The sequence below is a fragment of the Embiotoca jacksoni genome, unplaced genomic scaffold, assembly GCF_022577435.1.
Source record: "Embiotoca jacksoni isolate LCO1_2020_lvr unplaced genomic scaffold, fEmbJac1.0.p SCAF_4, whole genome shotgun sequence".
Classification (NCBI taxonomy): Eukaryota; Metazoa; Chordata; class Actinopteri; family Embiotocidae; genus Embiotoca; species Embiotoca jacksoni.
The window spans coordinates 1662771-1690751 of NW_027185392.1; the positions used below are offsets into that span (position 1 = coordinate 1662771).

Here is a 27981-nt window from a genome sequence, read left to right on the forward strand (position 1 = left end):
AAGTTCCAAAATACTGTCTTTATTATCCAAAAACAAACAAAAACAACAAACCAAAAGGTGGCACCGATCGTGTCCACTTACTTCCAGTCGGGAGGGCAACTCGACCGACAGCTCCAGGGGGACACGGCTGACAGGGCAGCCGGCAGACCAGCGGAAGGGACGGCGTCAACAATCTTCCGAGCCGGGAGGGCAACTCCACCGACTGGTGACTTTGACCGGGAATATCCGCAGGAGGGACAGAGGCCGGAGGAACGGGAACAGGAACAGGACTGACGGAGAGCAGGCGGAGGACGGACGGGTGGCTAACAAAAATGAACCGATCAGCAGAGTTGTGCAGGGGCAGGTTACATATAGTCTGGGGAGGTGATCAGGGAGATGCAGCACACCTGCAGGTGGTGATCAGGGATGAGTGGCTGCATCTGCTGGGACCGGTGAGGGGCGTGGCCACGGGAGGTCAGGGGCGTGGCCACAGACAAAGACAGGGGACACAGGTGATCGGGGGGGGCAAAACGGAGGAAAAAACTGGACTCCTGACACATAGGTAGGTGTGAGGTAGATAGGTTGTATTTTAGGCCCGCCTAAAAAAACCTGAGCTGAAAACAGTCTAACTCCACATTTCAGTGCAACAAAGTTTTCTAGCTTTGCACATGCTTTCAGCAACTCATTTCACACGTATATAATGTACTGAGAAGCAAATCATGGAATTTGCTTTACAGCATCTTTAAGTGGCATTAAAGCCACTGTAAAAAAGAGTTGTTGGACCAACTTAAAAAAAATACTTCCAAACCACACAAATTAAATCGTTTTTTTCAAATGAATTGAAGAACTTATATTAAAATGATTGCTTTAAAATCTGAAGCTTAAATTCAAGGCAACAATGTTTCCAACTTAATTATTTGCTTGACACAGAAGTAAAATAATGCTGACTAAAAACGTAATAAATCTTTCAATGAAAGTATTTTTTTTTATACAAAAAACTATCTTTACATTATTTAACAAACTTGTTAAATATCGTAAAGATACTGTTCAAATAATTACAAATACAAGTGGGTTTGAGGAAAAAAAACAAAACAGATTTGAATATGTTGTTTTTAAGACTTTTTTCATTTTAATGGTCACCAACAGGTTTTGGGAACAACAAATATGCAGTAATGTGAAAATATACCGATGGTGCCATTTGATTCTTAATTATTATTTACAGTATTATGTACAGATAAATAGGGCTTTAAAACCAAATTCACAGCAAGCGGGGAGGAACTGATGAGATTCCTTTCAATTTGTATAATTTAATGCTCTCATGGTTTTAGGTCTAAAAATCCACAAAGCCTGCTCACATCGGGAACAAACCATTTAATTTAATTAAGGTACATTAAATGCGTCTTCGTTACCGAATACGGAAGTGGGAGTCACCATGTTTAAAACAACGTGGGGGAAGGGTCCTCAAAAAACCTGACATCAAAACATTTTTTTATGAGTAATAGATGTTACACATTTTTAATATTATTAAATAAATTGAATTTGAAATAAGTTCTCGGACTGTTCTTGTATGAAAAACAGCATTAGAGTCAAAGACACTCCCCTCTCCCCCCCCGCCTACACCCCGAAAGTCCCAGTCTGTTTTTCTCCAAACTGTTTGTTTCTAGTTCCGCGTCAGTTGTGTTTGTACTTCGACTGTGATGCAGCTCATGAAGAAGCAGAAAGAAGCAGGATTAATTAACGATGTGCTTCTCCATTTAACTCCGTGATGGAGTCACGACTGAGTTTCATTTTCCTCTTTATAGGTAAGTTATTGTGGAACACCGTTTATAGCGCGATGCTGTTCCACAGTTCTGTTTCTGTACTGTTTGTGGGATCATCTTCATTTAAACCTGCAAGATATTTAAAATATGCATCGAGCCTGGAGTTTAAAAGAAACACAGGGCAATATTAAAGAGAACTACCCATGTAAAATATAAGTTATAAATATGTTAAAAAGTACTAAAACTGATCAACCAGAAATATGTTAAAATGCAGTTCACTGCTGAGACGTGTCAGACAGGAACGTGTGCGGTCATAATTAACAGCACAGCTCCAGTTCTCTGGCAGTTTTTAACATATGTGAAGCACAACAACTTAATTCTTCTTCTGCATGGTTTTATTTGACTGTCCTGTCCCAGACTAGTTTCATGGACTCCCCATCAAACTTTATTTATATAGCACGCACAGAAAAAAATAAAAATAAAACAATAACAGAGAAAGGTAATAAAAAAAACTAGTTTTTGGCCGTGATCAGTTGCAGGTTTTGTAAACTCACAGGAGTATTTTGAGATACGTTCAGAGAACCAGCATCCGAGACCTGAGTGATGTGATCCACTATTTTAGTCTTACATCTAATTAGGTGTTTCATGAATGCGCTGACCGGGAGCTTTTAGAAAATGTGTTTGTCAAGCAGAAATGCTCAAACCTTCTGTGGCTGCAGTTTTTGCAGTGGGAGGATTTGCTGCTTTTTTCTGTTTTGTTGCCCTGTAAAAAGATTTAATTTTTGTTTTGGACTCTTGTTCTGACTAAGCAACAACAAATATTTATAATTTTGAGCTGAAATTTTGTGCAGGATCATTGACTGACTGGAGAAATGCTAAATATATCATTTCCGAATGTTTTCAGTGATATTTATGATGAGTAGTAAAGAAGTTTTAAATAAAACAGACGCCCCACCCGTCCTTTATTTTATACTCCAGCTTTGAAAGGGTTCATTCAAAAACTTCTGCACTGTTGTTTTGGTTTAAACTTTTCCAATGACTTCATGAAATGAATAAACCTGAATTTAAATGAACAGCTTCTTCAGTTTGCAGTGAGGACTGAAAGACTGATTGTTGATTTTACTTCTTATTAAATCAAGAAAAAGGTCACAGGAGAAACATCAGACCCAGAGAAGTAAGGATGAAGTAAGGATGCTGTCATAGGAAGAGAAAATATGAGACACTTCTTATAAAACTAAAACTGAAAGCTCGAAAAATAAACTGAAATTGAAAGAAAACCCTTGAAAAAGTGCCAAACTTTTCAACTTGTGTTTTATCTTTGTATCTTTTTCTGTAAACAGGAAATTACCTGGGTTTTTTTTCAGTCTGTTAGAGATTTACTCCCCCTATTGGTTCGTGGTTTACATCAGAAAATGACCTTCCTCAACTAACCAGTAAAAGATTTACCAGTTATATGTCTTGATATTTCCAAAACAATGAACATCTATGTCTGCAGATCTGTTGAGGTGTACAGGACAAGTTCAATATCAAATGACAGTTGGATTAATCTGGTTGCAGGTTGAGGATCATGTGACAGCATGTAATCAGAGCTTGCTGCAGGCATAATTTGTGGAGCAGGAAAATGTCATGCTGAAGACGGAAAACAACATTGTGATGCGCATGCACAATCAGCCTGGTGTGTTTACTGGCATTTGTGTTCTCTTGGAGCAAAAAGCAGGAAACTTGGATGGGCAGTTGTTGATGCAGCAGGTCCCCTCATTTATTACAATGTTAGGACTCAGAGGTGTAATTAACTTCCTGATTAGAGTCCAGACTGGTAAGATATGACGAGCCCGGTGGCGTTGAATCCCCCGTCATGCCTGAGGATTACGATGATGAAGAGGAGCTGCTGGCTTGTACGAATGTCGATCGTAGGAAAGCAGAAATTCACCCATCGAGGGTTGAAGGCAGAACAACATAGAAAAGATCTTCATTGAACTTTATTTAGTTTCAAAGTAAAGGTAGTCAAAGCTGTCCGATCATCCAGACAGTCCAAAGACTTTCTGGAACTGTTACTGAGCTCTTTTCAGCTTCCTGTTCATTAGACAGGACTTTCACTGGAGGTTCTGACCCGACTGCTGACTGATGTATCTCTGTATGTTTTACAGTGATGAGAATATCTGCTGCTGAGGTTGTGAAGAAGAACCTGACAGGAACCGTGGGAGGAACCATCACTCTACGTGAACCCCTGCTGGAGAAAGGATTTCTTTTATTTCGAGGAAAAAATGTTGCTTTAGTAAGACGGGGTGAACTCGATATATTAGAGGAAATTTACATACACAGACTTCACTGGAACAAAACCTCGGGAAACTTCTCACTCACAAACCTGCAGAGGAATGACTCAGGGATTTATACTTTGGACAATAAAGGACAGAAAATGATTTCCTTTTATAAACTCACAGTGTACGGTGAGTCCTTTCTTATTGTCCCAGTAGACTTGTGTGTGCGTGCGTGCGTGTGCGTGCATGCGTGCGTGCGTGCGTGCGTGTGTGCGTGTGTGTGTGTGTGTGTGTGTGTGGTAGCCTTTATTCTGTTATGTTCCAACACCATCCAGTCTCCATATGTGACCTCAGCAGTTCATATCTTACTTATTGATTTTGATCTCATGCTGTAACATTATTTACTTGAACCTCTGGAGAAAAATCCGAATGGACATTTTTTTTACCTGTTTTTTTTTTGTTGTTTCTGGTATTTCTGTAAAAATGATTGCTGGGGTCAAAATTAACTCTGAATTCCACCGTTCCAACCTCTCAGACCTGCAGCCAATTTAGAAGCAACAATTAACCTGATGCTGAACTCAGACTACATGAACTCAGCCTGCAACACATTTCCAACGTGTGTCTGAATTCTTTCTGTTTTTACCTGCCCAGTTTAGCATATCCTACGACGTGTTCCTCGACCAATAGGATGACAGAGTGCATCACACATGGAGCCTCTGCAGCTGTGATTGACAGCTTCTTGCCCCTTCTCCCCAATTAACTTTGAATTCAGTGTTTCACCGGCCACAGATAGACTTAATATATGATCTGTGAAGAAGAAGAGCAGCAAGGAGGACAAATTAAATAGGCAGAAGTTCACCTTGAACAGGTCGCCACTCCATCACAGGGACAACACAGAAAGACAGACAACCACTCACAACCACAGCCTAGTATCAGTACCAGTATTTGAACGACATCCAGCCCTGATTTTCACATGTCTGCTGTGTTTTCCTTCTCTGACTACAACCTGTTACCGAACTTACCTGAACGAAGAACAGAGCTTTTGATGATATTAAAATCACAATATCTGATTTCTAACCTCCATCACCTTCCTCTATAGACGCCGTACCGATTCCTTCGGTGATCAAATCTAATGTGAGCTCTAACAGCTGCTCGCTGATGTGTTCTGTGGACGGAGCCGAAGAGACGACGCTGTCGTGGTACAGAGACGAGAAGATCGTGAAACGGATTCGCTCGGCCGTCTCTCTGTCTCTCACCGTTCACAGGCAGGATTTCAAATCCTCTCACAGATGTGTGGCGACCAACCCAGCACAGGAAAAGACTCTGGAGGTCGACGTGAAGACGTCCTGTGGACATAACGACACAGTGAGCAGGGACAGCAAAGACCAGAGACATCGTAAGACTCATTCTGACACTGATTTTAAAAAATACAATTACATTTTAAATCTATTTTGGTCATTGGAACGTATTGTTTAATGTGTTTTTATGACATTTGATGTTCTGTTGACAGATAAGATCCTAATTGGAATTATAATCTCCTTCGTGTGTGGTGTAGTTCTTCTATCATCTGGCTTTATAATCAGGCTAATATATATTGACCAGAAGACGAAAACAAAAGAAACAAAGGCCAGGTATTTTTGTTTTTTTGTCTTTAATCCCGCTTCTTTGTTGTATGTGTGTGTGTGTGTGTGTGTGTGTGTGTGTGTGTGTGTGTGTGTGTGTGTGTGTGTGTGTTCTTCCTAAACACATTTGTAATTCTGTCTTTCAGACTTCCTGAAACACAACCCTCCTCCTCCTCCAGGTTCACCTCATCAGTCAGATACACCCAAACCCGGAACAGAAGTTTTCATGGATCCTTTCAACCGGTCGAGGCAGATTGAAACCAGTTCTGTCAGATGTTTCTCCTTCAGGTGTTTTTCCTTCCAGCTATCACTTGTGGGAATTGTGAAATTGTTGATACGCCTCCTCTTAGACAAAGTATTTTAAATCTGCATTTTCTGCTCCTGTGACAATGCAGTGAATGTATTCCCCCTAACTAAGATTAAACTCCTGTTACACAGTCAGGGCAGAGCAAGTATTTCATCCAGGAGATTTTAAGTGTTTCCAAACTGCAGCATTTTGTCATCCAAACTTACAGCGAATAAAAAAGGCTTTGTGTGGCTGCCATGGAGAAGGGCTTCGTCCTTTCTACAACAAAATCCAAAGAAAGTCATCAGATGCTGCTGGTGAGGCGGAAGAGAAGCTGGAACGTTCTCTTAGTCAATTCTCCAACAATTGTGTAAAATTGTTGGAATTAGAACAAATGATAAATCGAGATTTTTTTCGAGATTTAGTTCTAATCTATTTTTTTTTATTATTTATTGAACTTAGAGAACCACAGGGGCTAAAACTTACATACAAAATCCTAAAAGCTGCGTATCTTTACAGAACAGAGTCTGTGACTGTAATTTAAAATACACAGGCTACATCTGCTGTCACAATAAATTAACTCAACACATAGACCTACTGTATGCACATAAAAAAATTGCAGTTTCTTACAACTTGACGTGTGTATACATTTCGTGCAGCATACAGTAATATGTAATCACTTCAATTGATAAGAAGCATTTTATTAGAATTTTTGGATAAGACCATATTTTCTACAAACCCGCCACTTCTGGATTTTCTGTTTGTTCCTGTTTCCTCCGGTTTGTTTTGGTGAAGTGATGAGAGGAGGAGAACCGTACTGATTGTAAATGAGTTATTTCTGTTAATAAAGCGAGTTTTGATTGAAAAGATTTACCTGCGTGCTAATCTTTATGTCTGTGACGTCACTGGCTGTCTTGTAAATGTGGATTTTTGCAAGATTGCTCAGTGATCCGTCATGTTGCCGGCTGGTTGGTTTCACTGGAGTGAAAACCTGCAAGAAAGAAGAATGAAGAGACTGAACGACTGTGTTGTTGAGGGTGACGTGTTGTCATGGTGAGAACCCCGTTGCCATGGCGCCACAGTTCAGGTGGTTTGCAAGGCAGGGCAAGTTTTGTTTGTAGCTGTAGCACATTTCAACAACAAGGCAATTCAAAGTGCTATACATAACAACATGAAAAGACATTTAAAAACAGAAATTAAAACCTCAAAATAGAAGAAACGAAACAAGTTAAAATAGGATGAAGGTTGAAGGATGAAGTGTAAAACATGAAATAGAAATAACTTGCAGGGCAGTTTAAGAAAATAATCAAGCTCCTCAAATCTGGTTCAAACTGTAGCGAATGGTTTTCCTCAGACGTCCCAGACGGTCCCAGTAGAACTTGTTGACCAGGGGTCTCAAACTTAATTTACTTGGGGGCCGCTGGAGGCAGAGTCTGGGTGAGGCTGGGCTGCATCGGGTATTCCACAAGAAAAGCTTTGTTAAAAAAATTCCAATCTTCTCAAATGTCTTTATTTTTATTTTTTTAACACAAAATAAGATGAAAAAATAAATAAACAAATTAAGAATTAATAAGTAAATCAGTAAATAAATCAGTAATAAATAAAATGATAATAATTAGATTTCTCTAGTCAGCAATTATGTGTGATTTCTTCAGTCTTCTATATCTGCTGTATTCAGATTTAAACGTCTTTATTAACAGTTCTTTAACCTCAATGGGTTCTTCTGAACATGAATTGTCCTGAACATGAATGGAACATTGAAGAACATGAACTGTTCTTCTGAACATGGCTTCTTTTGCCTACTCCTTGCTGCTAGAGACCTGGCAGCGCTTCCTCTCGCACAGCTGAGCCACATTTGTCTTGAGGGAGGAAGCAGTTGAGACCCTCAGTATGGCTTGAAGATGATCATCAGTAAGTCTGGACCTGTACTTGGACTTATTGAAGTTCAAGGTGGAGAAGAGCTTTTCGCACAAGTATGTGCTCCCAAAAAGGCACATGGTCCGCTTGAACATTCGGGAAAGCTCAGGGAAGCTGGGGGTCAATTCTCTCAAAAATTGCCCAAGCTTGTCTGCTTTTCCACTCACCTCCCTGAACTTGGCTTTGAGGTCAGAGTTGCACTGCAGGTCAATGAGCTCCATTTGAAGCACAGGAGGGGCATCTTGCACATCAAAGGAGAAGGGGTCCGCAAAAATGTGAAATGTGGCTCTGTGCATCTTGAAGTCTGCAAATCTGTAATCAAATTTCTCCTGTGGCTTCAAAATGGCATCAACATACTTCTCACCACTGAGTGGTGTGCCTGCATCCACGAGTGCCTTGCATGCTGGGAAATGGCAAAGGTTTGTCTGAGAGAGCTGGGCTTTCCATAACACAAGTTTTGTGGAGAATGCTCTCACGTTGTCATAGGCAGCACTGACGAGTTGCCCCTGGCCTTGTAAACTCTTGTTCAGTACATTAAGCTCATGTGTGATATCAACAAGAAAAGCTAAGTCCATGAGCCATTTGGGATCACTTAGCACAGGAACAGCCACCCCATCCTTCTCCATGAAGGCTTTCACTTCTGCTCTCAACTCAAAAAATCTCTTCAAGGCGTTTCCCCTGCTGAGCCAACGTACCTCGGTGAAGTAGAGCACATCCCCATATTCGGACTCTATTTCCTCTAAAAAAGCACAGAACGTTCGGTGCTTTAAGCCCCTGGATCTGATTTGGTTGATGCATTTCACAACGACAGACATCACATTGTCAAACTTCAGGCATTTGCTGCAAAGGGCCTGCTGATGGATAATGCAGTGCAGAGCAATGGCCTCCTCTTCCAGTTTTTTTTTGAACAAGTGCCACCAGTCCATTTTTCCTCCCTGTCATTGATGGCGCTCCATCGGTTGTTATTCCAACAAACCTCTTCCACGGCAAACCGGCATTCTCAATGGCATCACACAGCTGGTGAAACATCTCCTGAGCGGTGGTCTGGCCATGCATTGGAATTACTGTGAGCAACTCCTCTATCACTTCAAAATTGTCATCAATACCACGGACATACATTGCGAGCTGGGCAGTGTCTCTGATGTCTGTGGTCTCATCAAGAGCGACTGAGTATACACTGAAATATTTGGCTTTCTCACACAGTTGATCATAAATGTTACTTGACAGGTCAGAAATGCGCTCTGCTACGGTGTTGGCAGAAAGGCTGATGTTGCTAAACTGACCTTTCTTTTCCGGACAGACTATACTTGCAGCCTGTAATATGCACTTTTTGACGAATTCACCTTCTGTGAATGGCTTTCCCGCCTTAGCAATCATCTCACTAACCACGTAGCGAGCTTCGACTGCTGCATTATTCTCTTTGGTTGCTTTCTTGAAGAAATCTTGTTGCCTCAGTAGACATGTTTTAAGATTTGCAACCCGGTTGGCTCTCTCATCTCTCTGGTATTTTGCATACTCCTCAGCATGTCTAGCTGTGTAATGACGTTTCAAATTGTATTCCTTGTGCACCGCAACTTTCTCTGTGCAAATAAGACACGTCGGGGTGCCCCTGTGCTCAACAAAGAAATATTGCATCTCCCACTTTTCCTGGGATTGTCTGTGCTCATCACCAACCTTTCTCTTCACTGCAGGCTTTGAAAAAGACATGTTTGGGGCTGTGGAATATATTTTAATTCCACTTGGTGTCACTGTCGTGTTTAGCCGTGTTTATGACATCATATAGAAATATATGTAGTGTTCATCGTGTGAGGCAATGCAAATTAAAAAAAAATAATGACCCCCAAATAACGGTGCGACCCTACAATTGGTCCGGGTTATCGGGGACTGTTATTGCCGACGGACAGGTGTCGGTATGTGACTGCAGACCACATTAGGCTACATTATTTCCTTTCTTTTATCTCGCCGCGTACGCATCACTTTGATTTATTTTGTCAGAGAGAGACATATATACGTATAATGTCCCGCTGGGCAGCAACTTAAAAAACTTTTTTTTGGAAGTGTTGTGAACGCAGCGCGCTGGGACGGATGTCCGCGTTTGCCGAATAGAAACGAGGCAGCCAGCCAGGCACGGAAGAAAACTCTCCATGGCAACGCTGCTGTCACTTTCACTCATTGAGAAATGTTTCTCTGCTTGCGTCAAGCCCGGTCGATGTCCCGTTGTAACAGGTTTAATTTAATTTCAGTGCACAAACACAGCAGCTGTGTGGAGTCTCAGGAGTCCTGTCTCATTTCTGTGGGGCTGACTGGCCCCTGTCATTCACCTTTTTTCCACCAGGTGTCCCCAAACCTCTTTGGGAGTCAAACTCACCTCACTACTTCCTGTTGAACCAGGCCAGCCTTGTTTGCCATGTTGTGTGTTCTTTCTATCTCCTCTTACAGTGTTGTTCCTGTTCTGCTGCACCTGTAAGCCTCTTTTTTTAAAATATATTTTGCAGTTCCACCTGTCTGCAGGTGGGTCCTCCATCCTGCAGTCTGTCACAGGTCATGCAGAGGTCTCATCAGCTTTTTTTTTCAGCTTTTGCCAGGTAGACGAAACTACCTACAATCCTACATTAGAACATTATTGGTCAGGCAAGGCAGGATATTAAAATTAGATACGATTTGTTTATGCAAATACTTGACTTTGACTAGTCTGTGTGCTTTTCTTTCGGTTGTAACTCCATCCCATCATCAATGAAAAACATTGTCAGGCGCCACTGTGGCTCATCATGTTTGATGTTTGATGTTGACACAAGGCAGTTCTTCTAAAACCTTTCAGGCTGCTACAGGAAGCAGAAGCAGTAAAAAGGCCAAGCAAAGACTAGGTGATAAGTGGACAAAGAAAACTGTGTTTGTGCCCTTTAAAATAGTTTCCTCCGCTCCTGTTAGTTAAACCAGGGTCAAACTGCACCCAGCACGTATTCAGACTAGAATGTAGTGACATCAGGTGTAAAAATACAAAGTAAATTTCCTCCCAAATTATCCCCCCCCCCCCCCCCCCCCTCACCCTCACCCAATAAAAAGAGTTACAAATGTCCTCCGATTCACTGACAAAAACGGGGCGGTTTGGAAACACAACAAATACAAAACAAATACCGTATCGCTACTACATGATGCTTCAGAGACAAAAACAACATGTTTTACAAAGAAAATATGAAATAATATTCAGCAAACTGAAAGCTGAAAGTTTGTGCCATAAGTCAGGGAAATCTTTTTTTGCTCATGTTATCACAGATTTACAAATTTACTGTATATGCACCGTGCTTGTATCACCGTGCAAATCACCAGGCTGTCGCACAAAAATGGAAGTGATTCACTTTTTAACAGGAAGAAACCTGCGACAATCTGCACCCCCAGAGAACAAAAACAAGTTCCACAGTGAGATTGACTCCTTTAAAAGAATAAAACGAATGATCACTAAAAATCTCCTACTTCTCACATTTTTTTTTGGGAAGCATCAACATTGATTGTTTCTCCACTTAGTTTTTTGCTTTAATTAGTGTCTCATCTCGAGTTATCATGTTTATATTCAGGTGGTATTCAGTGTGATCGTGCCACCGTTGGAAGAGTGGGCGCTAAAAGTTCAGAACATACAGACGGCGTGCTGCACAGCGTGTGGGAACCTGTCCTCTGTGGTCGGTTTTTAGAGAAATAAGAGCGTGTCTGCAGAGGTTGATGATGTGCTGTATCTCAAAGTCGCGGTTGACTTTATGGTTCGAGAGGCCGGACAGGAGCACTGCAACGTTTGCCTTTAACCAAATTCTGTTCTAAATTTCATCTTTGAGGAAGACGTGTGGTTTTCATCCTCTGAGTTGCAACACGTAGCAGCGAAAATGAGAAGTACCTTTAAAGGCTGCAGTGAACAGAATATTTAAACTGTGTCATGTTCACCAGCATCAATTCATCAGTTTTTACTCACACAGATAAACCTTAAAGATGCTGTAAAGTAGAAATGAAAATGAGTTTTAAGTTCATCACACAACAGAAGTATGAGTTGTTAACTACCCATCCAAATTTGAATGAAAAACAACACACAAGTATGTTAAATTAGGCTTTGAAATAGTGAGAAAATCATCAGTCTTCTCTGCTCTGAGACTGGGGGGGCGTGTCCTGAAGGAGCTGAAGCTCCTCCCCCTCGCTGGAAGGTGTTCAGTGTTCAGTATGACAGTCCTGTGGCTGCAGTTCTTTTCCCCACTAAGCGGTCCGTCTGACATCCAACCTCTCGGGTGACTTTATGCATGATGTCCCACTGGTACTCTGTCTCTCTGTCTCTCTGGTGGACGGAGCAGCCTGCTTTGGGAAAACAGAATCAGAATTTATTTGTCCAATGAGTGAAACATACAGATGCATATAAATGAAGCTTGTCCCCCTGAGCTGTAACACAGGAGTCAAACTGGACACCAGAGACAGAAGACAGTGAGCTCTCCAACTACTTCTAATGCACCTGCATTACAATAGTGGAGATAATAAGAGAGGAGGAGTTGATTTAGTTCTGTAACGACTGCAACATGAACAACGCTGCATTACATCACATGTTAATTCATTACATCACATCAGTTCATTACATCACATGTTAATTCAAACTTTGAACCTGCTCAGGTCTAGCCAACAGTCTTTCTCTTCCACTGATGTCCCTCCTCCTCCACCTGCTCTCTGCAGCCTCCTGGACATGTAGTCGGGCTCGTTTATCCGGACCGGTACCGGTACATGTAACCGAGGGTCACTGATGGTAACGTTACACTGGAGTACAAAAACAACAACCCTCATTAATCGGGAGGACTAGATCTCCTCTGGTCCATGTTTACCATCACCCCGACATGTAAAATACAGAGTTACATATATTATAGTTCCTTATCGGAGACTTATTGAGACGCATAAAAAAAATCTGCGGTTATCGGAGCATTTTCCTCTGAACTCTGCTCGGCTACGAGCTCAATAGAAGCTGATTAGCACATTAACTGTGAACTGCTGGGGGCGGCGGTGGACCCTGTTGGCGGCGGCTGACGGTGCCGGTGCGACCGAGAGATGAACGGCCGTGAGGGTGAAGCTCGGTTCGGCTCCGCGCTGCAGGAGGATCGGTGTGTCCGTGAACTCCGTCCGTCTCCGGTGGAAGTTGGTGAAACAATCCGCCGTGAAATGGTCCCTGCACAGGCAGCTGTTGGTGTTAATCCTAAACTCTCCATCAGCGAGGATGAAATCAATCCACCTCTTTTTCCTTTCTTCCTCAGTAGGAAATTTAAATTACGATGCAGCGCTAGTTTGAAGGTTCTTGCATCCAGGAAAGATGCACTTGCGGGTGAAGGGAGACGTCCTGTAGCAGCTAGCTGATGTATGATAACAATCTGACTACGTCAGGAGTAGAACTGAAGTCCAGTGTGATGACCTCTTATGCAAATGAGCTGCAGGCTTTTATAGCATTTCACCGTGTGAGAGGAGGAGCCATGCAGAAGGTTATATAAACCGGCTGTGATCTGACGTAGATAGGTAGTTGAGAGGTAGATAGGTAGTTGTGAGGTAGATAGGTAGTTGTGAGGTAGATAGGTTGTTGTGAGGTAGATAGGTTGTTGTGAGGTAGATAGGTAGTTGTGAGGTAGATAGGTAGTTGTGAGGTAGACAGGTTGTGTTTTAGCCCCGCCTAAAAAAACCTGAGCTGAAAACGGTCTAACTCCACATTTCAGTGCGACAAAGTTTTCTAGCTTTGCACATGCTTTCAGCAACTCATTTCACACGTATATAATGTACTGAGAAGCAAATCATGGAATTTGCTTGACGGCATCTTTAAGTGGCATTAAAGCCAGTGTAAAAAAGAGTTGTTGGACCAACTTAAAAAAAATATTTCCAAACCACACAAATTAAATCATTTTTTTCAAATGAATTGAAGAACTTATATTAAAATGATTGCTTTCAAATCTGCAGTTAGTGCAACTTAAATTCAAGGCAACAATGTTTCCAACTTAATTATTTGCTTGACCCAGAAGAAAAATAATGCTGCCTAAAAACGTAATAAATCTTTCAGTGAAAGTATTTTTCACTAAGGTTACTACAAAAAACAGTATCTTTACGTTACTGCAGTTTGTTAAATATCGTAAAGATACTGTTCAAATAATTAAAAATACAAGTTGGTTTGAGGAAAAAAAAACAGATTTGAATCTGTTGTTTTTAAGACTTTTTTCATTTTAACGGTCACCAACAGGTTTTGGGAACAACAAATATGCAGTAATGTGAAAATATACCGATGGTGCCATTTGATTCTTAATTATTATTTACAGTGTTATGTTCAGACAAATAGATGTTGAGCAGGGAGTTGTTGCTGCTTGTGTTTGCACAAGCTGCAGGGTATCATTTCTATTCAGGAACTCAAGCAGGATATCTTTATCTGCTTTTTATCTTTAATCTCATCTCCTTCCGTTAGCAAGTCAACTTGTATCATGTTGGTTTTTTTTGTCTCTCTTTAAAAGAGCATCTACAAAAAGCCTACAGCAGCACGTTTGAACCAGTCACTGATTTGATTCAGTTTGAATATTAAAATAGGGCTTTAAAACCAAATGCACAGCAGGCTGGGAGGAACTGATGAGATTCCTTTCAATTTGTATAATTTAATCCTCTCGTGGTTTTAGGTCTAAAAATCCACAAAGCCTGCTCACATCGGGAACAAACCACATCGAGACGAGTTCTGAGAGCAGAAAAATTAATAAAACAAGAAGAAATACTGCATTAATCCTTTGATCCATCTCCGTTTCTCTCCACATGAAGCTCGTTTAATGGTTCCTCTTACAATAATTTAATTAGGGTACATTAAATGCGTCTTCGTTACCGAATACGGAAGTGGGAGTCACCATGTTTAAAACAACGTGGGGGAAGGATCCTCAAAAAACCTGACATCAAAACATTTTTTTAAGAGTAATAGATGTTACACATTTTTAATATTATTAAATAAATTGAATTTGAAATAAGTTCTCGGACTGTTCTTGTATGAAAAACAGCATTAGAGTCAAAGACACTCCCCTCTCCCCCCCCCCGCCCACACCCCGAAAGTCCCAATCTGTTTTTCTCCAAACTGTTTGTTTCTAGTTCAGCGTCAGTTGTGTTTGTACTTCGACTGTGATGCAGCTCATGAAGAAGCAGAAAGAAGCAGGATTAATTAACGATGTGCTTCCCCGTTTAACTCCGTGATGGAGTCACGACTGAGTTTAATTTTCCTCTTTATAGGTAAGTTATTGTGGAACACCGTTTATAGCGTGATGCTGTTCCACAGTTCTGTTTCTGAACTGTTTGTGGGATCATCTTCATTTAAACCTGCAAGATATTTAAAATATGCATCCAGCCTAAAGTTTAAAAGAAACACAAGGCAATATTAAAGAGAACTACCCATGTAAAATATAAGTTATAAATATGTTAAAAAGTAATAAAACTGATCAATCAGAAATATGTTAAAACGCAGTTCACTGCTGAGACGTGGCAGACAGGAACGTGTGCGGTCATAATTAACAGCACAGCTCCAGTTCTCTGGCAGTTTTTAACATATGTGAAGCACAAAAACTGAATTCTTCTTCTGCATGGTTTTATTTGACTGTCCTGTCCCAGACTAGTTTCATGGACTCCCCATCAAACTTTATTTATATAGCACAGAAATTTTTTTTTAAAAAAGACACTGACAGAGAAATGTAATAAAAATTTAATTTTTTTTTTTTTTTTAAAAAACCAAATTTTTGGCCGTGATCAGTTGCAGGTTTTGTAAACTCACAGGAGTATTTTGAGATACGTTCAGAAAACCAGCATCTGAGACCTGAGTGATGTGATCCACTATTTTAGTCTTACATTTAATTAGGTGTTTCATGAATGCGCTGACCGGGAGCTTTTAGAAAATGTGTTTGCCAAGCAGAAATGCTCAAACCTTCTGTGGCTGCAGTTTTTCCAGTGGGAGGATTTGCTGCTTTTTTCTGTTTTATCGCCTTGTAAAAAGATTTAATTTTTGTTTTGGACTCTTGTTCTGACTAAGCAACAACAAATATTTATAATTTTGAGCTGAAATTTTGTGCAGGATCATTGACTGACTGGAGAAATGCTAAATATATCATTTCCGAATGTTTTCAGTGATATTTGTGATGAATAGTAAAGAAGTTTTAAATAAAACAGACGCTCCCCGTCCTTTATTTTATACTCCAGCTTTGAAAGGGTTCATTCAAAAACTTCTGCACTGTTGTTTTGGTTTAAACTTTTCCAATGACTTCATGAAATGAATAAACCTGAATTTAAATGAACAGCTTCTTCAGTTTGCAGTGAGGACTGAAAGACTGATTGTTGATTTTACTTCTTATTAAATCAAGAAAAAGGTCACAGGAGAAACATCAGACCCAGAGAAGTAAGGATGACGTAAGGATGCTGTCATAGGAAGAGAAAATATGAGACACTTCTTATAAAACTAAAACTGAAAGCTCAAAAAATAAACTGAAATTGAAAGAAAACCCTTCAAAAAGTACCAAACTTTTCAACTTGTGTTTTATCTTTGTGTCTTTTTCTGTGAACAGGGAATTACCTGTTTTTTTCCGGTCTGTTAGAGATGTACTCCCCCTATTGGTTCGTGGTTTACATAAGAAAATGACCTTCCTCTACTAACTTTAAATAAGCAGTTAGCTGATAAACAGATGTTTGCAATGTTATCAGTGTAAACACAACTGCTTACAGTATCCACATCATCTTTTTTGTTTACACAACAGTAAAAGAGTTACCAGTTATATATCTTGATATTTCCAAAACAATGAACATCTATGTCTGCAGATCTGTTGAGGTGTACAGGACAAGTTCAATATCAAATGACGGTTGGATTAATCTGGTTGCAGGTTGAGGATCATGTGACAGCATGTAATCAGAGCTCGCTGCAGGCATAATTTGTGGAGCAGGAAAATGTCATGCTGAAGACGGAAAACAACAATGTGATGCGCATGCACAATCAGCCTGGTGTGTTTACTGGCATTTGTGTTCTCTTGGAGCAAAAAGCAGGAAACTTGGATGGGCAGTCATTGATGCAGCAGGTCCCCTCATTTATTACAATGTTAGGACTCAGAGGTGTAATTAACTTCCTGATTAGAGTCCAGACTGGTAAGATATGACGAGCCCGGTGGCGTTGAATCTCCCGTCATGCCTGAGGATTACGGTGATGAAGAGGAGCTGCTGGCTTGTACGAATGTCGAGCGTAGGAAAGCAGAAATTCACCCATCGAGGGTTGAAGGCAGAACAACATAGAAAAGATCTTGATTGAACTTTAATTAGTTTCAAAGTAAAGGTAGTCAAAGCTATCTGATCCTCCGGACAGTCCGAAGACTTTCTGGAACTGTTACTGAGCTCTTTTCAGCTTCCTGTTCATTAGACGGGACTTTCACTGGAGGTTCTGACCCGACTGCTGACTGATGTATCTCTGTATGTTTTACAGTGATGAGAATATCTGCTGCTGAGGTTGTGAAGAAGAACCTCACAGGAACCGTGGGAGGAACCATCACTCTACCTGAACCCCTGCTGGAGAAAGGATTTCTTTTATTTCGAGGAAAAAATGTTGCTTTAGTAAGACAGGGTGAACTCGATATATTAGAGGAAATTTACATACACAGACTTCACTGGAACAAAACCTCTGGAAACGTCTCACTCACAAACCTGCAGAGGAATGACTCAGGGATTTATACTTTGGACAATAAAGGACAGAAAATGATTTCCTTTTATAAACTCACAGTGTACGGTGAGTCCTTTCTTATTGTCCCAGTAGACGTGTGTGTGTGTGTGCGTGCGTGCGTGCGTGCGTGTGTGTGTGTGTGTGTGTGTGTGGTAGCCTTTATTCTGTTATGTTCCAACACCATCCAGTCTCCATATGTGACCTCAGCAGTTCATATCTTACTTATTGATTTTGATCTCATGCTGTAACATTATTTACTTGAACCTCTGGAGAAAAATCCGAATGGACATTTTTTTTACCTGTTTTTTTGTTTTGTTTGTAGTATTTCTGTAAAAATGATTGCTGGGGTCAAAATTAACTCTGAATTCCACCGTTCCAACCTCTCAGACCTACAGCCAATTTAGAAGCAACAATTAACCTGATGCTGAACTCAGACTACATGAACTCAGCCTGCAACACATTTCCAACGTGTGTCCGAATTCTTTCTGTTTTTACCTGCCCAGTTTAGCATATCCTACGACGTGTTCCTCGACCAATAGGATGACAGAGTGCATCACACGTGGAGCCTCTGCAGCTGTGATTGACAGCTTCTTGTCCCTTCTCCCCAATGAACTTTGAATTCAGTGTTTCACCGGCCACAGATAGACTTAATATATGATCTGTGAAGAAAAAGAGCAGCGAGGAGGACAAATTAAATAGTGAGGAAATAACATTTTACATTAAATAATGTCATCATTTTCTTTCTTTTTTTAAATAAGTAGTTTACAATAACTTTAGCAAATGATACATTTATTAATTGATTTTAATCAAGTTGTAAAAGGCTCCATCTATTTTAGGCTGCACACTCCAGATAAAACTTTCAATGGATGAATTGTCGACCTTTTCTGCTCTGACTCTCCTCAACACTTTCAGAGGAGTCGAAGTAGAAGATCTGTTTGATTCAGCTTCTGTTGTTGTTGTTTGCTGCAACACATTACACAACACAACTCGTGGTTTGGGTGAAGTAATACTTTCTGCAGTACTGCTTCATTTGTGGTCGACTGTTTCTGCAGTCACTCCCATCCTGTTTACAACATCACCGACTCTGAGTGGTAGATTTTCGTATTTATTCACATGTTGAAATGAAAAGAATCTGAACGAGACGCCGGACAAAAAGCTGGTTTCAATAAGTTTATCGTCATTGTTGAGCGTTCAGGTAGTTTTCAAAAGTCAACACTGCAGACGAACTCTTTCGTCCTCAGACTGTGAGGAAGGCTCTCATCAAGAGGTTGTTTGATGTCATTCAAACTGCATACTTGAATTAGATCTAGGTTAGTCTGTTCTCGTCTCAGCTGCCAACGTTGTGCCCAACAGGGAAAATTGCAGGTCTCCACAAAGTTACAAGTTATGCAAATTTGTGGAAAAGATGATGAAAACAAACACAAACAGAAATCATTTTTTTGAAAACAGTTTTATGTCTCTAATTTGCTTGGGGGAGAAATATGTCGACACCACGTGAGTCTCACAGGAAATATGTGGCTGAAAAAGAGACGTGCAGACATGTGGATCATTCGCACTGCTGACCACCAGACAGATAAAGAAACAGCAGATGAATTAACTCGTGTTTATCCTCACTGTGCAGCAACCCGGTCACAAACCACAAGAACTGTGAAACGGCATCATGTGTTCTTTAACCTGGATATTCATCTGCGTGTCTCACGTTCCGTTTGTTTGGATTTTGTCACCCGACCTGCAGCGCAATTTTGTTCAACGTGTTTAGACTTGAGAAAAATATTGGTGCTCTTTCATAAACATTCAGATAATTAAAGACTGGAAGGAATGATAACAGGCAGACGTTGAGTTTCCTGAGTTGGGATATCCAGGGCTGTATTCACAAACGTTTTTAGAATCCTCTCCGAGAGCTCCGAACTGAACTTATAAAAACTTCTAACAAGGAGTCTCAGCTTCGGAGGGATTTAGGAAACTTCTCAGAGCAACTCTGAGTGAAGAAAAGAGCAGAAACTTTTATCTTAGTGTGAGGCGGTGTTGTCGACTCCGTTTTTGGGTCGCAAGCTTTTAAAAGACGTGATTGGCTGATCAGAAATAGACTTCTTTGTGAGAAGTACACAGTAACATCCAGTGAAAATGAAACGAACTGCATCCCAATATGAGGCTGTGAAAGTGCTATAATCGTTAGTTTGATCACTTTGATGAAGGTTGTAACAGATCAGCGTCTTCATCACTGCTGCGATGTCGCATTTTTACTGTTACCAAATATCTTCATGCTGCGATTGCTTTCATTTCTGCCGTTATTTTGTTCATTGGGAGAAGTGAGCGTCTTTAATGAGATCGACCACAAACATCATCAGTACACGATATAATTTATAGCGTTTCAGTGTTTGAATATTATTTCTCCTACTTCCGCAGTTTTCTCCTCTGCTTAAGAAATTCTTAACAGTCCTCCTCAATAGGAGTTAAAGTGTTCTTTATTATCTTTAATCTCATTTTTTAAATCCCCCGCCCCCCTCGCCCCGCCCCTCGCCTCACCCCGCCCCCTCCTCCTCCTCCTCCTCCACACACAAACACACATTGTTCGGGTTAACTGAAATCAACTGTCCGGAAAGTTCTTCATGCCCACTTCAAACGTTTCAGTGCAGCTTTGTGAAGGTGTTCCAGGAGGTTGTTTGTGGCTGATCATCACGTTTCCCCTTCTCTCTCTATGACAGCCGCCTTTTCACCGCGCGTTTCATTTCTGATGTGTTTGGAAAATGTGTCATGCACGTTTCCCACCGCTGCCCAGTTTCTGTTTCCACCAATTCGTCTGCTTCCTGTTGGTTTTGCTTATCAGTTTCCCGACTGTCTTCTCAGACTTTCCTGTTGCCCTGCAGTTGCCACGGTAACCTGCATCACCTGATCTCCCCTGCAGCCTGCTCCTCATCCCTTCATTGCCTCCACACCTCCTCTTCTTCTCTGTTCTGCTGAACCCAATCCTGACGTTAGCCTACGGCTGGTTAACCAACGGCTGGTTAACCAACTTTTTTATAGTGCCAACTGAAATGCTTTGATACTCTTTAGTATTTAAAAAAGTTTTGTCATTGAGTACCATTTTTCAATCCCAAAGCCTCATCCGTACTGACACATTTTAGTTTTTGCTACATTTACCGAGGAGTAAATGTCGCCAGCGTAGCCAATAGAGGCTACGTTTATGATCCGTACCCTTCAGCATCCCACGTAGTTCATTTTCAACTAAGATGAGTACATTTTACTTACCTTACTGTCTGGGTTGAATATAAATGATTTAACAAGCATTTAAAGCTCTTATTTTGACAGCAGTTACAGAATGTTCAGAAAAGCTATGTCACTTTGAGCCCCATGGTTCTCTAAGTTCATTTATAAGTAAATTATGTCTGTGATGTGCAGCATGATTGTTATCACAGGAAGTGATTAAATATGACTCTTTCTTTATAGTAAAAAATAAGTTTGTTAATTCCTACAGTTTTACCGCAAAAAAAATCTATTGAAACTCCACAAATTGCCCAATTTTCTTTTCTTTAAACTTCCGTAATTTGTTTTAAGAAAAAAATTTTGTAATTTAAAATTGGTTTTCTTTGCAAAATCAAACACTTTTAATCACAAAAAAGACACAAAAAAACGTAATAATAAGATATTTTTTCACTCTTTTCAAACTAATTTTTGGCCGTGCAGTAGCTAGCATCTACTGATAGCACGTGAGGCGTTTAGGGGACATCTGTAAATTGTAACTACAGAACATGACCTGAGTTACACTCTCCCCTGCTAACAGCCTTGAAAACCAGAACCACCAAAGTAAAGTAAAATGTGACATTTCTTTTGGTATCAATATTGTTCAGGAACTGGTACTGAAGTCCATTGATCAGAACCAGTATTTGAACGATATCCAGTCCTGACTTTCACTTGTCTCCTCCATGTCTGCTGTGTTTTCCTTCTCTGACTTCTGGCCTGTTACTGAACTTACCTGAATGAAGAAAAGAGCTTCTGGACTTTTACCTGCCTGAGTCTCAGCTCATGCTTCCTGAATGCACCTTCAATCTATAATTGTATGAACAGATATCTGATTTCTAACCTCCATCACCTTCCTCTATAGACGCCGTACCGACTCCTTCGGTGATCAAATCTAATGTGAGCTCTAACAGCTGCTCGCTGATGTGTTCTGTGGACGGAGCCGAAGAGACGACGCTGTCGTGGTACAGAGACGAGAAGATCGTGATCCAGAACAACTCAGCCGTCTCTCTGCCTCTCACCGTTCTCAGGCGGGATTTCAAATCCTCTCACAGATGTGTGGCGACCAACCCAGCACAGGAAAAGACTCTGGAGGTCGACGTGAAGACGTCCTGTGGACATAATGACACAGAGAACAGGGACGACAAAGACAAGAGACATCGTAAGAGTCATTCTGACACTGATTTTCAAAAATACAATTACATTTTAAAACTATTTTTGTCATTGGAACGTATTGTTTTGATGTGTTTTTATGACATTTGATATTCTTTTTGACAGACAAGATCCTAATTGGAATCATAATCTCCATCGTGTGTACTGTAGTTCTTATACCGGCTGTCCTTATATTCAAGTGGAAGTATATTGACCAGAAGAAGATGACAACCAGAGAAACACAAGGCAGGTATTTGTTTTGCTTTTCTTTAATCCTGTTTCTTGATTAGAGTTTTATCTGTGTTTAATGTTTACACTCATTCAGAATATTTTTTATTTTTTTTATTTTTGTAGGACTAATCCTTTTGTTTCATATGGAGGTCATATCGGGTCTAGACACATGCAAACAGTGCAGATCAGTCGCAGGTCCTCATATTCAGTTGGTTGTACTTAAACAAAATAATTTGCCAGAATGAATCTGCTTCATAGAGTTCAGAGTCCTTTGTTGTGGGAACGTGTATTTTGCACCACCTGCACAGCCTGTATCATCATAAAGCAGAAGGACTTTTCCCTGCAGTATTACGATGGTGCTTGAATGACCCGATACTCTTTGTACCAACGGTACTTCCCACCTTTTTTGTTTTAATGACCATGAAAGCTGAGCTGAGGGAGTTCTAGTATTTCACATCAACGAGTCTGGTTTTCTCCGGTGCTTTCCAAGGCGTCATAGCAGAACAAACACAGACGCTAAAATGATATTTACATTTTCAGGTATACACCTTTATTTCTATTCTGAATTCAAACAAAACAGGGAAAGGTCACTCATCAGTTGGCCTGGTCCTACGGTAATCAGGAGGGGTACAAATGTAAACAAACCACAGTGTGTGGATGAATCTGCAGTGAGAGCAGGTCAGCCGCCATGTTTTGTCTCTTGTTCTGTGTGACTCCTCGTTTCCCTGAAACACATTTCACACAGTCAGTAAAGGCCCTTATCAGGTTGATATGAACAGATGGCAGGTGTTTAAAGTTTGTTTTTGAAAGTCTCGGTAAACAGAGCAGGCAGGTTCCTGTTTTCCCGTGACCATAAAGGATATTTATCACTCAGGAAGTTACCACAGATTTTGTTGTGACAGTTGAAGGTCTTTGTTGGCTCAAACGGTCCAAACTAAACATCTGTCCTCAGCATTATCCTGTTTTCTGTTACCTCTGCTGTGCGGAAGCTGTTGTGAACATGGCTTGTTAATTGGAATTCGGATCTATTCAGTGCTGCTGAAGGAAGGTTGATTAAAGGCCGAGGGAACAAAGATCTTCTTGTTTTCTTGGTGTTCCTGTTGTAAGTTTTATGTCATGGTGGAACTTCCCAAATTCAAATGTATTTCTGGATACTATCTCTTTGTAGCTGTGATTGGCTTTGAAATGTGCGTCTGTGTTATAAAAGGTACTTACTTGATTTGAACGTACCAATCCTACAGCGCCACGTATTCTCTTTTGTCAAGTAGGTCATATGAGGTTTGTGTATTTTACACTTCGCAGCGTGTTACATCCAAGCAACCAGTGTTTGTATGATCAGCCATGCCTCTCTGATGTGGTGGAGCATGTGATGCAGATAGTCACTATGGAGACATTAATGTACGTGAACATTTGTCACTTTGGAAGATTTCATAACTTAAGCAGGTTTTCAGTTAAATACATATTTTTAATGAAGTCACTGTGGTTTTTTTTCTAAAATGTTAAATTTATCTGATTTGAGCTTTTACAAAATGTAGAAGGAAATGATCAGTTTGCGAAATTATGGTGTGGTTTCTGTCACAGCACATAAAAGAGACTCTCTGCCGTAACAAATGCCGACTTGTTGCAGTCCAAATGTGGCGCATCTTAAACTGCATCTTCTTAAGATGGTCAGCTGAGGACGTGGGTTGAACGATCTCGCTTGACTCTTCAATGGTTTTATTGTTATTTACTAAATCTCCAGTTTATCCATTGCTGACAAAGAGCCTTATTGTCCTGCTCTGAGCTGAGGAGTTCCTCAACGCTCGATCCTGGGTCCCTTCTTGTTCTCATTTTACTACCCTTACTGGATTGTTTGTCAGTTTTTCTTTCTGTCTTATCACGATAATGACATCCAGCTCTCTGCATTTATGAATTAACTTGTCGTGGTTATTTTGTAAAATGTATTTGTCGGGAATTTTTCAAAGTCACAAAATGCTATATAAAAGTAACCAACATATAAAAGGAAGTTTAAGAAGATTTGGTGACCCATCTGAGCCACATTTAAAAACATTATTAAAACACAACACCAGATAAAAGAGGAGTGTCTTTAGCTGTCTTTTAAAGGAGTCCACAGTATCAGCAGATTAAACAGGTGCATTCAGAGCAGTTCGTAGTTTAGGAGCTACAACTTCAGACCAGTGGTTACCAGTGGTCTTAAGGCGAGTGCATGGGAAGGAGAGCAAATTTAAATTATTTGATCTCAAAATTCAATAATTAATGTCTTTATGGGTCGTAGTTTCTTACAAAAAACAACTGAAGTACTGTTTTTTGCCCTAATACACCCCTTTGGAGCAGCAGTAAGGTTCCCCAGCTTCTATTTTATTTATTTTATCTGTGTGTCATTGAGTCCAGTTAAATACTAAACTGCGCCCTTTCCTGTTCCAGCAGCTCAAACAAATCTGCCATTGTTTTCTCTCCTTCAGTCGACACTTTTGGAATGTCCGGAATTCTTTTTTTAAGCTATGAAGCTGCAGAGCAATTTTTTTTATTGTTGTTTTTGGTTGGTAAAAATGTTGCTGGGTGACTAGCAAAGCCTTTGCGGGCTTTTTAAGTTTCTTCTTCTGAGGGTCATAATAACTAAGTCTGACTGTTTTAAATTTCATTTCCAAAGTGTTTCACTGATGCTTCCTTACTCTGATTTCTTCATATTCTTTAAAAAAAAAGAAAAAAAAAAGTTTATTATTATTATTTATTTTGTATGTTTTATGGCTTTTATTTGTAACTATGAATTGCTTTTTAACCCTGTTTTTACAAAGTGATTTATAAATAGAGTTTTGCTTAATTACAAGTTCAAATGTAAGGTCATCTTTGTGTCTTTACAGAATCTGTGGACATGAAACCAGAAGTCGAGTACACTGAAGTGATACACAAACATGATAACAAACGCAGTCAGGTCAGTGCCTTTAGTGATGATCTGGTTGCTAAGAGACACTGTCATTAGCAGCGATGTTTGCTTTTCTTTCCGCTCACTAAGTCAAACATCAGGCCTACTGAGGCCACTCAGGCTTTGCAGCTGCCGCCACATCCTTCCTAATGGCTTACTGGAAATGGGCTCCATGCAAAGAGCATATCGATGTCCGCTGAGCAGGTTTCAAACAGATGAAATTACAGTGAAGTAAAGAGGGACAGATACGTACAGCAACAGGAGATACGTTTTTGTGTTTGGTGTGCGAACAGGAACAAACAGCTAAAGGCATTGAAGGTATCTGACAACCCTGCAACCATAATTCTACCGTGAGTCCAATATAAATAAACTGACATGTATTTGTTACAGGTCTCTGTCAGGCAGAAACTGAGAACAGAGCAGACGCGTGGCTTCTTGTTCAATGTCCTCTCGAGCTATATCTTTATTTCAACAACATCAACAAATTCCAAACGTAAACAGCAACAACTGAAAGTGCAAAATCACTCTCCAAATACCTGTATAAAACATATAATGTGGGAAATGTCTCCAGACTAAATTAAATCCAAAGTTACCGAAATAAAACTATATAGATTCACACTATCCTATTTCATTTATTCATATACGTTGTAATAATCAACTTAAATCACCCTATTTAATGTGATAAATTGGTATTTAACCCATACTAGCTGTTTACAGACTTGCAAAATGAACAGATATCTACTGAGAATGACGAATACACTTGGCGGCAAATTACACAAAATGGCGAACGTATATATACTTTAGCTGACGGGGCTAGCAGAGACTGAAGAACACATAACTCATATTTTGCTGAACATAAAGCAAACAGACTTAACATGAAATGCGTCCTTTAAACATATTGAGAAGAAATGCTTCTTTATAATATAACAATGTACAGGAGCCAGGAAACCACCCAGGAATACTCTGCGAACGCTGCCAGCACTCGGACTCGACACAAACGCTCGTAGCCGCTAACGCGACAAAAACACGACACAGAATCAATTCAACCAACGTAATATGTAAACATTCAGCTTGAAGTTATCTGTAAGGTGCTTTGTGGATTTTCACAGATCACTAACCTGAAAAAACAGGGAAAATGATCAGACAGGCAGACGCGTGGCTTCTTGTTCAACCTCCTCTGGAGCTGTGAGGAGACACAGCAGGAGGTCACACACTCAGTCTGGTCAAGAAGGCCAAACAGAGCTGCACTTCCACCTGCTGGCCGCAGGTTACGGCAGATTTTTAAATAAGCTCATATTAGAGCACTGCTCTTAATCAGTTCATTTCAAGTTATAGAAACAATCAACATAAAACTCACACTTAAACAACTTAAACGAAAGAAAATGTGACCGTACATTTTGTGTGTCATATATACCCACGGGTTTGCTTTCAGTGTCACCTACACTTTCCAGAATTGTTATTTCCAATCCTCGTCATTGATAAACATCCATAAATCAGCTTAGAAAAACAAAAAGATTCCACACATCTTTACTGATGAATTTTCAGAAATTTTCCATAATTTTGTCTTTATTTTACCACATTCCCATGACTTTATTTAAATAATTTAAAATTATGGAGGGCCATTATTGCCATAAATCGCTTACATTTTCATGTAATTTACATTAAAAAAAAAATTTACACTGCTCTGGAGAGTAAAACACTGACAGGAAGCAGACAAACAACCAAAGCACAAACTTTGAACATACTGGCTGTGCAAAACAGAAGAACAGGCTCATTATCATACCAATAAAATGAAGTAATCAGCTTCTGTGATGTTTTTTTTTTTAACATCAAAACTTTCCAAAGAACTTATTGACCGTGGGAACCCTGTGCCTTTGAATCACATTGATTTCAAGTTCCTCGGATTATTTGAAAGCAAGAACTACTTAAAGTGATTCTGGTTGTTCTGTAGAAATTTAAGGAGAGTGTTTTGAGTTGTCTGGATTTTGTTCGATGGTGAGCCCCAACAGTCTGATAATAAAACCCTCTCATTTACCCCAAAGCACAATTAACTGCAACAGAACCCCACACGATGATGCTCTCAAACCTGTTCTAAAAATTCTCAACTTCATCTTTGCTGCAACAGAAATGCTTTGACAATGGAAATGCTTTGTAATTAGATCCTCCCTCTGACGGGAACTCTCTCCCACTTAACTGCATTACTCACTTCCTGTGTTTTTTCCCTCCAGGGTGAGACTTTACCAGACTCAACAGGAAATATTGACCGCTCCAATCTGACAACGGTCTATGATAAACTGGAGAGTCATCGCATGGCGCCGAAAGACCCTGTTTATGATGTCTGAGAGCAAAAACTTGGTCCTAAACACCTCAGAAACTCTTTCTCTAATCACTTAGTTACTCTAGATGATGTTGTATTGGCCTCCAGCACCACTGTGAGGAACTTTGGAGTCATCTTTGATGAGGATTTTACCTTTAGCCACCAGATAAAGCAAGTCTCCATGACTGCCTTCTTTCATCTACGTAATCTTAATAAAATCAGGAAAATCCTTCCTCAGCGTGATGCAGAAAAACTAATTCATGGGTTTGTTACTTCCAGGCTGGATTATTATAATTCCTTGTTCCTTACTTTAATTGTATTTATTTTTTCCATCTTGTTGCATTTCCTAGTTACTGAAAGTTTTTATTGTTATTTCATCAAACACAGTTGTGTATTTTAAAAATGTATTTCAAGTGTAAACTGAGGCATCTTATCAAAGTTTGCAGCTAATAAAAAGGCTTCGTGCATTGGCCATGAAGTGCTTTGTATTTTTTACTTTACAGAATACATAGGTTAGATGCTGCTTATGAGGTTGAAGAGATGAAGAAGCTGGAACGTCCTTTTGGAGACATCACGACAACAAAACTAGAGAAGTT

General features: G+C 40.1%; 2 protein-coding genes across 4 annotated transcripts in view; both read left to right on the forward strand.

Moving 5' to 3' along the window:
- The window catches only part of LOC138209015 (CD48 antigen-like), a 26683-nt gene extending 19911 nt beyond the window's left edge, over positions 1-6772 (forward strand). The window contains exon 5 of the mRNA XM_069167324.1: positions 5766-6772. Within this exon, the coding sequence (XP_069023425.1) occupies positions 5766-5877 (112 nt within the window). The 3' untranslated portion in view covers positions 5878-6772. The remainder of the gene's footprint in view (positions 1-5765) is intronic.
- Positions 1678-27857, forward strand: LOC138209013 (T-lymphocyte surface antigen Ly-9-like). 3 transcript variants are annotated; one of them, XM_069167321.1, is made up of 6 exons: positions 1678-1781; positions 3887-4186; positions 5097-5393; positions 22041-22160; positions 25007-25077; positions 27297-27857. In XM_069167321.1, the coding sequence occupies exons 1-6, from the start codon at positions 1745-1747 to the stop codon at positions 27408-27410; spliced, it is 939 nt and encodes a 312-aa protein (XP_069023422.1). In that variant the 5' UTR covers positions 1678-1744; the 3' UTR covers positions 27411-27857. The 3 variants fall into 3 exon arrangements, with proteins under 3 accessions (XP_069023422.1, XP_069023421.1, XP_069023423.1); XM_069167320.1 differs by lacking the exons at positions 1678-1781; positions 3887-4186; positions 5097-5393 and adding exons at positions 14954-15070; positions 17292-17591; positions 21628-21924; XM_069167322.1 differs by lacking the exons at positions 1678-1781; positions 3887-4186; positions 5097-5393 and adding exons at positions 14954-15070; positions 17292-17591; positions 21628-21924 and having other exon boundaries at positions 22041-22164; positions 27297-27385.
- Positions 27858-27981: the final 124 nt, after the last annotated feature.